Below are 12,051 nucleotides of genomic sequence, written 5' to 3'. Positions count from 1 at the left end.
GAAGAGAAGAGAAGAGAAGAGAAGAGAAGAGAAGAGAAGAGAAGAGTTCTATGCAGTGCTTAGGTTAAATAAGTTTCCTTGAGCAGGAAACTCCCACAAATCCATCATTTGTTCTTGACAAGATTCTCAGTCTAATAGGAAGATATCATATTTGAGTTGAAAAAATTGCACTGGCTATTGCAATCTTCAAGACCTTTTTTTTAATACACTTAATTATAAAAATAAACCTACATCCCATTATCTAAACATAATTTCCTAAAAACACTCATGTTACAAAGAAGACATTTCCTAACATTACAGTGCTTATGTATTAAACAGAACAAGTATAAAAAAAATGTTATTTATGAACATCTCCAGTAACAAACTGGGCTCTTGGTCCCCAAGCTGCAGACAAATTCTCTGTGTCAAAAGCTATGGCTCCTCAAGATTTCCTTCTAGAGCTTCATTAGCAAGGCTTGGTCAACACAAGTCCAGCAGACTTAGAGAATACCAACAAACTAATGCAGCCCAGCCACCTTCCCAGCATGGAGACCTTTCCATCAGGAGCAGCTGCTATCAGAAAAGCAGAACAAGCTGTGCTGTTGAAGGCAGAGGAGCTGGATTGATTTAAAATTTGGTAGCAAAAAAGAAAAATCACATTTCCTGTTATAAACAGGATAAAAATGGAGATTACAAGGGGAACAGTAAACCACTTCTAGTAACCTCATGTTTTATGTTTCAAAACTATTTATTCTTTGACTAAACTGAGAAACTGGTGAATTGTCAAAAACCTTGGATTCTGTATTAGATACCATAGTGATACTAATGAGTGTATCTCTGACCTCTCTATCCCCTAAATTGCCCTAATAAACTGTAGTTTTCTGTTTTGCTCTGTCACCAAAATTTGACATGGGGTTTAGCTTTGTTTCAACAAGCAGAAATCAATGTATTCTATACACATCTCACTATGCTCATGCCTTTTTCCGTCAACTCATCTTCACAGATCAAATACAAGCCCAGAAGAGAATACAAAAATTGTGTAAAAAAGATTCACAGTACATATGATGTTGTGTGTTCCTGCTGACATCCATTTCATATAAAATTCTTTAACACAAATTCAGTGTGTCTTGATGTCCACAGCTATAGTTGAACATGAAAAAAGCCTGATCTACCTGTTCCCTAGAATTAGGGTCTTTCTGATATCCTTAATTGCAGGATATGTACCTTGCTACACCTTCGCCGTATGGAGCCTTAAAATATTTCAGCAGTAGGTAGGAAGGTTAGATGCTGTCTTTCTAGAAGGTGGATTTGGACCTTAGAGTTGAAATGGTCAGTGCTCAAAGATATGTCTTTGTATCCTTCAGACAGATTTATCCCTGTTGAAAGTTATTATAAAATTCTACATCTTGGAAGTGTGAATTAATAGTATCTTCAGACTTGGTTGTTTCTGACAAGAGAGGTTAATGAAGAGAATTTTACTATTAATAACGTATTAAAATCTTTTGATACAGCACTCGACAGCATGTAAACCTTGTATAAATGTTTTTAACTTCCCTTAAAATATGTATAATTTGCATTTTTTGTTCTCCTCCCGTGAGGCATTAAGAAGAAAAACCTGACAGTGCCACCAGACACGAACAGGTTTACTCTTAGCCCTGCATTGTAATTGCATTTGAAGATAGATTTTTTTAATCTTTTCATATTGACACTGATGCTTCGACCAATTGAAATATAGTCATATTAAACCACTAAAATGCAATTAGTTTTCAATAAAATGAATTTTTTATATCTTCAGCTCATATAAGAAAATGAGTTGCTTTAACTTTCAAGCAGAAAAGATAATAGAAGTTAAACATAAAGTAGTCCTGGAGCTTAGCCTTAAGACTGAATGGTAGTTTAAATGAAACAGAGTGCAGATTTTGTAACTCTGAGATGAAGATAATGGCTTAAACTTGCCCTTATGTTATGCAGATTCTTCTTGGGATTGCATAATTGAATATTATTTTAATAATTGAATATTATTAAGAAAATAATATTATAAATATTATTAAGAAAATTCCCACTTCTCAATGAAGAATGCTGCTGCAACCGCCTGCGAGCGAGACTGGGGAGTGTTAGGGTAAGATCACCGTATGAAGACTGGGAACTGGAAGATTATTCCCGACTGCACTGCTGGCACATTGGGAGACTGCAGAGAAGTTGTTTCTACACCTCTGCTTCCCAATCCACAGAACACAGGTTTCACTTTTTATCTCACTTTTAATGTAAGACCTGTTCATCTCTAAAAAGGATACTGTAAGCAAATCTATCTTTTTTGCCAGTTCAGATAGTGTTTTGAAATAGTTTGTGTTACGCAGAAGAAAGCTAAGAACATAACACAGTTACTGAAATTACTGAAAATAAGTTTATTTGAAGGTCTTGTAACAAAGAAACAAAAGCTACGTCACATAAACATAGAATGAATTGGATACTGATTAAAGCAATACAACAAAATATGCATACGTAACATTGAATAGACAATTAACATGGTAGAAGAAACAAATGTCAGAAAACAGAGCTACTGCGACATTAAAAACAAAACAAAACAAAACACACACAAAAAAAACAAATCAGAACCAAAGGAACAGGAAGGTATGCTGCCAGAAAAATTGTGGGTACATATACAACCTACATGCATGCATGTGTTCACCTGTACTCACAGTCATACAGAAAGCAATACGTGTAGTTGTTCAGAAAGTAATGCCTCCCATTTATTTCCATGGAAACTACAACAGATACAAAGAGCATTCAAGAATAAAATTTGATAGAACAAATTCTCAGCTGCAAAACACTATTTTTCAACATAGACACCGCCGTAAATTATGCATTTTTGCCAGCAATGAACAGGCATTGCATGCCTGCTGCACTAATAAAAATGTTCATTGGCCATTTGGAATGAGGAGTGTCATTCACACAGCTGTTGCCATTGCTGAAATGCATGACTCACCATCTCACTATAGAAACATCCTCTGGTCTCCACAAATGTTCAGCAAATGTCAATGCATGTCAATGGGTGCAATTTTTTCTGCATGGAGGAATTCAGTTCCACACCTTTGCTTCATACACACTTCCATGTCAGACACCATTTTGTCAGACTACCCCTCTGCTGCCATCTGTCTCACAGCAACAAAATTTAATGGAGTATTGGCTCAACACTTACTGCCACACCATGAACATCCACCTTTGAGATCATAAACCAACATAATAAAGTGAGAGGCAGTATTTTCAGAACAGCCCTTGTATAACAGCCTTTATATTAGTTCATTGTACTTCACTGCCTCACCCATCCAGCACAATTCAGTTCATGAATGAATTAGCACTGTGAAGAGGGAAAACTAGGACTGATTCTAACTTTCATAAATGCAGGATACTGCTTGTTCTAACATTCACTGCAGTGAGTATAAATGTACACAGGTGACTCAGGTATCATAAAATGATCCCAGAACTGCTTCCTGCACATCTTGGCTAAGCAAGCAAAATATGATACTGCATTTCATAATGGAAATCAGAAATGAATGACTTTGAGGACTCAGATACTTTCTAAGAGTTTTCCTTTGAGAAAGTGAAAAAGTAATGATGAACTCGGCAAATTATTTTAGAAGACAGCATTACCACTGTTCATTATCAAACAAGCAGTTCAAAAACTAACAAGGTGTTTTTTCCTACCAGATCTGAGTAAACTGTCAACTCCAGTTGCACTCTTCCTTGTGATAAAAGCATTTTTAAGGCTTCTTTCCGAACTGAATTCTCCAGTAACTAGTGAAATCTGAACTCACTTTGCAGCCTTCTCTTCTTAGGGTGTACAGAGCATGTCCCACCTCATCTCCCACTCAAATGACCACATGCAAGAAAGCTGTACAACGTAATTACCTTTCAACATTCAATGTTCCTCTGTTCACATGTCATTTGTTCACAAGCAATTTGGGTGAGTGGGAATGAAGAGGAAAAGGAGGACAGATGTGCAGAAATGGAAAACAAACCACCAGAACTTAATTTGTTTGGAACAAAATATTCCCCCATAAGCTCCCAAACGCTCATAAAGCTCCTCAACAGAGGTGACTAACAGACCAGAGCAAAAATTCTATCCATCCAGTGTAGCAAATAAATGATACCTTACTTTCTAACGAACTGAAGAACATCCGTTTCAAATATTTCAGCGTCTTGCAATAGAATTTCATCCAGAGAAACTGTGTCACTGGATTATGGGTCCACAGTATGCACTGATTTAAATTAATTTCCTAGCTTAACATATTGCTACCCAGAAAGAGCAACAAACACAGCACAACTCAAATCTTTTTCCTTACTTAAAAAAAAAATATATATATATATATATTTGTTTAATTTTAATACTGAAGTGATAGTTTCCTTGTCTAGTAATTTCAAGTATAAATAATTGGGAAACAGGCTTGTAGTGTGTCTGAATAAGACAATAGGTAAAAATCAAAGCTGCAGAAATTTCATTCACCTAGAACCAGGAAAACATATTCCATCTAGATAATATTCTAAGCTAAAAGCTTTCATGATATTTTTTTCCCGAAGGAGAAAAAAAATCCACATTCTAACACGTAAGTTTGTATTTCAAGCCATAAATGCAAATGCAGGTGAACAACTTCTCTCTCCACTTCTAAACCCTGAACCAACTGTGGTTGATACAACACTTGCAGCAGACTTTCTGGATGTTCTAACCCCTGTTACAGATCCAGTGGCTGCTCCAGGCCTTGAAATGGGTCCTGTGGTTGCACCAATTCCTGTGAATGGGCCCTGCGGTTGCTCTAACCCTTCTGACAGGCCCTGCGGTTGCCCTAACCCTTGTGACCCACTCTGTGGTCACTCCAATCCCTGTGACAAGACCCACAGTTCAACCAGAGAACAAGCCAGTGCCAGTATCATTTGCCCTTATAAGCAAAAGGAAGTAATGGCTAGAAAAGTGAGATCATTTAGTAAGGAGAGAAATTCCTACAAAGACAGAAGAAGATGAAGATGAAAAAGGGACATCACAAGAATGGGAGAAGGAAGGAGAGGCAGAACTCATAAAGGAGACAGAAACCATTTGTCCCCTAAAACTGAGTGAGATATGAGATATGTGAAAAGATTACAGCCATTGTTCAGGTGAACACGTTGTCACCTGGCTGCTCCAGTTCTAGGATAATGGGATTAACAACCTGGATTTAACTGGCAGTGAAGCCAAGCAGCTAGGCTGTCTTTCTAGGGAAGGTGGTATTGACAAAAGTGACTGGAAAAGAGATACAATCCTTCACTCTATGGCGGTGACCTTGTAAACTGTGAAGAAAAGATAGCCCTTCAAAGAAGATCTGTAATGTTACCCAGGCCATGGAGAAAGGTATCCAGTATTTGGGGGAATTACCTGTGATAGGGATGGTGTATGATACTAACCTGGATGATAATATGCCATCTCAATAGACAGATAAAGTCAAATGCATGCAATTTATGTGGCAGAGAGTTTTATGGAGTGCACCCATCACTGCATGCCAGCATCTTGGCACGAGTGATCTGGAAAGATAACAAACTATCAACAGTGGATGAAGTGGCTAGTTTACTTTGACAATATGAGGAAAATCTCTCTTCTTCCTACAGGTCTGTGACTCAGCTGAAGAAAAACTGGTTCTATGACTCCAGAGAAGTGCCTGAGAAACTCTCCCATCTTTGTCTATACTAATGGCAGAAAAAATAACTCATGATTAAGAGTTATTAAGAGTTAAGAGTGTACTGGACACTGTGGTAACAGCACTCTGAAGGGTTCCATGGACACATCTCATTCAGAAGATTTAGGCATTTCAAAACAAGTTCAGCAAAACATGGATAATTATGCATCAGCTTGGAGTGAGGAGAAAAAAAAGAGCGAGTGATATTGACATTTCCATCTCTTGCTGCCTTGTTAGAGACAAGAGATGTCAAACTGCCAGTGAACTTTCCTGTCTTGCTACAGTGAAAATGGGAAAGGACAACATATACACACCCTGCCATCTTGTGCTCCTACATTCATTTTCTTATAAGCCTCTTGTCCTCAGTGTTGGTAAGAGCATGCAACAGTTGCTTCCTCTCAACTCTTCATCCAGTAGTAGAGAGAGAAGGAGAGAGCTCAGCCCTTACAAAGGAACGCTCCATGAGCAGCAATTCCAAGAGCATACCTGCCATCAGATCATCCTGTTGGCAATTCTTGAAAAACTTTGCATCTCAGAGAATTGAAACAGGAGGGCTTCTGAAACCAAGCTATGGAAGGGGAGAGGAAGTGGTGCCTTATATGCATTTCAAATGAAAGTAGCAGCTCACAACTCCAAATGGATCTTTTTAAGCGTAGCACACTGCTTTTTCTACAAAGGTTCTCTTGGATTTCAGGGGAACCTTTTGCAGAAGGAGATATTACTCACCATATGTAATGCTGACAGAATAAGGTTCTCCTTCCCATCTCATCTTTGGGAGGAGATCAAGGAGATATGAACATTAAGGCTCAGCATGCCAAGACTTGAAAACATATTTCTAAGGTAGGGCTCTTATTCTGAACATCAGCCACAACTGTCTTCTGCATTTTGACTTGCTCATTAACAGAAACCAATAGAAGCAGCCTTTTAGGAAAAACCAACCAACACAGTGACACACTCAGTAATTCTATTCAGCAGAATCAATGTTTACAATGCCTGCCGATAGTATGGCAAAACCACAGAATGGCTACTGAAAATATTGCTTCATTTCAGTGCAAACATAAAAGATAAATCTAAGTACGTTGGGATGAAGAGTAGATACAAATAATAAGAGACAAAGTCGTGTCTTTACCTGGAGGCCCTTCTCTTCTATCTTTTTCTGGAGTATCTGAAGGCACTTGGTGAAGTCTGTTAAATCTTGATCCATGGTCTCAATTAACTCACATCCCTAGTGAATAAACAGCAAAACAGAGAGAGAAAAATAAATTAAACTTACTGCATCTTTCAGTTTTGAGAACTAATGCTATCTCTGCTGAAGTTAACTGCAGTTAGCAGCTCTTCAAGTCTCTGCATGGAGATGAAGAATTAAGTAAGAGACTGCTACCCTTATAAAGCCCGAAGACTCTAGATCCCAGCTGATCAAATTATGATGATCTAGATTTCCAGATATTCCAAACCTATTAAGAACATTCCTAGATGTGGATAAACATGTTCTACATTATGGGTGTCCAACATCTTGACTTGTCTGGGCCACATTGAATGAAGAGGAATTGTCTTGGGCTGCATACAAAATACATACCATACACACTATAGTTCATGTATACAAGTAACAAAACTTTGTGTTTTTTTTAAAGCATTTTCTATTAAAACATATAAAAAAAGAGGGCATCAAAAACAAAAATTAGTAGGATATCTGAACGTTTTCGTGAAACTAATGCATCAATGGATGGAAGTGGTTACAATTTTTAACAAGTTATCAAGATGCTCATCAGATATTTTTGATCTGATTTTACTCTTTCTGTGCTTCATTCTTGAAAACAGTTGTTCACAAACATACATCCTGATAAAAAGTGTTAACATAGCATGACTTTGAAATGAAGGATATCTTTCTCCAGCAAGATAGGCTTTATAGAAGTCTAATGAACAGACATGACCAAATTTTTCTTTGAGTTGAATGTTTAATTGCAACTCTATGCATTCCATTTGAAAATTCACGGGTAATGTATTTATGTCAACATACAATTGAGTCATGAACATACAAAAAAAAAAGATATTTTCAGAAATCTTGAAATCAATTCTCAAATTCCTTTATCAAAATGGAAAGCAAGGCTGCATATTTTTCACAGTTACAGGAGTGTGTTTAGCCAATGTATCAAAACGAATAAATTTATTTTCTGTAACTTGAGCTTGCCATAATTTAACATTTGTTTTGAATGCTGTTAAAGCCTGAAATACAGGTCAGGTAAGTTGATTTTCTCCTTGAAGTTCGATGTTTAACTCATTTAAATAGAGTGATCAAATCCACCAAAAATGCTAATGAACACGAGCTATTTTTCATCCTCAAGTTCTGGCACAAATTTTCCTTTTGATTCCATAATTACCTTAATTTCAGTTTGCAAATCATAAATTTCTTTTAGCATTTTACCCATAGTTAGCAACCTTACTTTGGAAAAGTAAATAATGTCCCCATAAACAGCATCTCTACTTCTAAGAAACTCCTGGAACTGGTGATGATTCAATAGCTTGGACTTTATGAAACTCACAGCTTCGACAATCATTTGCATGATATTATTCATTTTTAAAGCTTTCGAACATAAATTTTCTTGATGTAAGATGCAGAGATATTTCATCAAATGCAAGTTGTCGGTGGCAACTACCTCATTTTCTGTTAGTTTTTTAAGTTCCTCTTTTTTTAACAACCATTGCCAGGGCACCACAGGCACACAGACATGTAGATAGGCCAAAATATTATCATCAGCAATCAATGTTTTTTACCAAGTGGCACAAGTGTACATAACATGCAATATACATAGGTTTTAATTCAACAGAGTGTGTATGACAGACACGAAAGGTGGAGTTAGCACTGCACTAATGCACTCCTCTCTACAGCATTCTGTTATCACCTATGCAGCCTGTACTCAACCTACATGAAATTGACTCATGAAAAACATTTTAAAAAATCACATATCAAGGTAAAAAATTTACAATCTTGTGGGATTGCGTTATTAGCTGTCCAGACATGCATGCAGTTTGTGGGATGTGGGCTGGACAAGACTGTTCTACGGTGTTCTGTTGGATAGACAAAATCAGATGTGCAAAGCTCAGGGTTATATGGTACTTCCAGGATCAAGTTCCAGAAAAAAAATCCTCAGTTACTACATATCTGCTACTTATGACTTCACCTTAGGTCAGTCCATCTAATACCTAGACCAGGAAGTTATACTCAACAGACTCCAGAAAGACAGATGAGAACATGTAATAGTGGAAAAGAGTGTGAGGTCAAAGTTCTTAATTGAGTGCTAAAGCAATTCCTAAGCCTCTGATAAAGATCCGAGTAAGAAAAAGTGAAACTTATCTACCGCATAAAGTCACTATTCAAAGAGATTTCAAGTATTCAAAATACCGCCATAGCATTGTAAATTAAAACAAGAACAATATTTAGAGGTTTCCTCTGCTACCACATCATGGCCCTTTAAAAGCCTCCTAGTTTTTCTCTTCACCTGACAGATTTTATGTTTCTGCTGTATACCATAACAACTGACAAGAAATAAACATTCAGAATACAGAATATTTGTATGTGCACTTCTGTATATAAAATACATTGTTTTGTTACACCAGAATAAAACTAGAACTTTCAAGTTGCCTTTGCCTCAGTAGTGAAAATAAAGGTGTAGAGAATAGAGTCCTAGAGCATGGACAGAGTATAGAGGTTTGCATGCAACAAAATAATGAGTCTCCAGAAGAAAGACATAATGCTATCCCTGAAATGCTTCCCCACCCTACCAGGCTGCATATAAAAATAAGCAAAGCTGCTGTGCAATAGGGGATCTGGATGAAGAGAAAAGAATAAAGAGCAGATAATGACATGCTTTTTATTATACCCCTTCCTCTTGCTGCCTCCTCAAAACATTCCAAAAGGAAAAATTGTCAGAGGTGAAGCTGAAACTTTTCTGGTACACATTATTGCTCCAAATGCCTTTTCAAGCAGTAGTAACAGACCTGATGAGGGGTAGCATGCCACAGATGTACATGCAATCAAAGGCTTCCCTTGCAAAGACAGCACTGCCACTGCCAAGGAAAGACTAAGAAATGAAACTGGAACCTGTATTCAGCACAAGTGTCAAAAAACGTGAAGAGCTGCTGTGTCTTCACTCCTCACCAGGAATAGCCAAAATGTAACACTGGTGTGGGGTCTGCAGTAAACAGCATTGTGCCCGCAAGTGCATTTATTATTGGCACCGACAATAGCAATAAGTAACAAGATGTGAGAAACTATGACAGAGCCTCCCCAGTTGTATGGGGCTGCTGAATCACTGATTCAGCAGAGGGCCTGAACCTCTGATTAATCACCTGAGGCGAGCAATGAGTCAGCCACAGGAGCACAGGTGAAGGCAATTCACTTGTGCTGCAGGAAGAGGTGGAGCCAGGCTCCACCTCTCCTAGACCCATTTAAGAGCTGACTGCCAGTGGGGAAGGATCTCTTCTGGAGATCCACTCCAATGGAGTCTATTTTGCGAGCCCAGGATAGGGTGAGTGACTTTCTTTCCTTACTCCAATGTAACAATTACATCAGCCAAGCTCCTGGATATACCATACCATCTGTATATCCATTGATTATACAATTGGTGAGCCAGGCAGGCCAAATCTACTTTACATCATGTCTTTCTTGTGGAATTTCAATAAATGGGTCAAGGGGGAAAACACCATTCCCCTAGATAAAATGATCCCTGGGCAGATCCCAGGGTTTCTGGGATCTCCTTATTATCAACTAGCAACTACAATTGAGAAATGGGATCCCCTGCGTACTTCAGGGAATATTTCCCCAGTATGCATAACAGAATACTTCCAGGGACTAGACAGAGATATCCTAACTACAAAAGAAAGGCAATTGGCTGCATCCACAGTGGCATGGCAACTGTTAAAAACCTTAAATCAAGCACATACCATCTGTATATCCATTGATTATACACATACCATCTGTATATCCATTGATTATACACATACCATCTGTATATCCATTGATTATACACATACCATCTGTATATCCATTGATTATACACATACCATCTGTATATCCATTGATTATACACATACCATCTGTATATCCATTGATTATACACCAGTCTTGCACAACCAGCTTTTTGGTTAGATGAAGACAAAATCAGTGGCAGGGACAGCTACTGCTGGGCATGGGCAAAGAGGTGGAACGTGAGTTAACAGCTCTTAAATGAGCAGAAGAGAAGAAAACCATTTATATTTTTCCAGGACCACTCCTTGCTGGTAGAAGTCGTGTACAGGTGTTGGTTTATAAATAACTGAATAACCCCCTCCCTCCACCAGCACTTCTGAAATACTCTTTCCTAATTCTTTGTTAATGAACCCAATATTCTGCTTGAGCAGTCAGGTTTTGGCAGCTGCAGGTAAAATACAATTCCACTTCCCAGCCAGGAAAGATCAAACTTACTTAACTGTCCACATGTTTTAGAAGTGATGATTTACAACAATTTATTATTTTTTGCCTTTACTATTAAATACATCTCACTTGAAATTGATTCTGGCCTGGCTTTTCAGGATGCTTTTCAACAGGTATTTGGAGGACATCAGAGGCCAGGGAATTTCAGTGAGAGGCACCTCAGACTACTGACTGCAGCTTCAGTAGAAAGCTGAGATGCAGCACACATGTCCTCTGCTCAGCTCTGCCACTGTCCTCTTCATGCATTCACAACGGAAGATCTCCAATACAAATGACAGAAATGTGTCCTTCTAAATCTGTAAACAGGATGTGAAACACATTCTTTGTTATGAAGGCAGGCTCCTGGACCTGTGATATTGGTACCAAGATGTTGCTGTGATAGCAATTGCTAAAAACAAAACCTAGCTCAATAGTGGTATCCTCAAAGAATCCCTACAGAATTGTAGGGGTTGGAAGGGACCTCTAGAGATCATCGAGACCAACCCCCCTGCCAAAGCAGGTTCCCTACACCAGGTCGCACAGGTAGGCGTCCAGGCGAGACTTGAATATCTCCAGAGAAGGAGACTCCACAACCTCCCTGGGCAGCCTGTTCCAGTGCTCCGTCACCCGCACCGTGAAGAAGTTCTTACGCACATTCGTGCGAAACTTCCTATGCTGCAGCTTATGTCCGTTTCCCCTCGTCCTGTCTCCACGTACCACTGAAAAGAGACTGGCCTCACCACTATGGCCGCCACATCTCAGATATTTATAAACCTGGATCAGGTCCCCTCTCAGTCGTCTTTTCTCAAGGCTAAACAGACCCAGTTCACTTAGCCTTTCTTCATAGGGGAGATGCTCCAGGCCCTTCACCATCTTTGTGGCCCTCCGCTGGACTCTTTCCAAGAGATCCCTGTCTTTTTT

The 12,051-nt window shown here is 38.6% G+C and overlaps 1 protein-coding gene across 11 annotated transcripts in view; it reads right to left on the bottom strand.

The window, feature by feature from the left end:
• The window catches only part of TPK1 (thiamin pyrophosphokinase 1), a 245,844-nt gene that overhangs the window by 113,373 nt on the left and 120,420 nt on the right, over positions 1-12,051 (bottom strand). For all 11 annotated transcript variants that reach the window (XR_792765.3, XM_010708245.3, XM_010708246.3 and 8 more), the window contains one exon: positions 6,811-6,906. Coding sequence is in view for 10 of the 11 variants with exons in the window: in XM_010708245.3 (XP_010706547.1) it covers positions 6,811-6,906 (96 nt within the window). In the remaining variant the exon portion in view is untranslated. The remainder of the gene's footprint in view (positions 1-6,810; positions 6,907-12,051) is intronic.

Source organism: Meleagris gallopavo, chromosome 3 (assembly GCF_000146605.3).
Source record: "Meleagris gallopavo isolate NT-WF06-2002-E0010 breed Aviagen turkey brand Nicholas breeding stock chromosome 3, Turkey_5.1, whole genome shotgun sequence".
Taxonomy (NCBI): Eukaryota; Metazoa; Chordata; class Aves; order Galliformes; family Phasianidae; genus Meleagris; species Meleagris gallopavo.
This window is presented reverse-complemented; position numbering and strand designations above follow the sequence as displayed.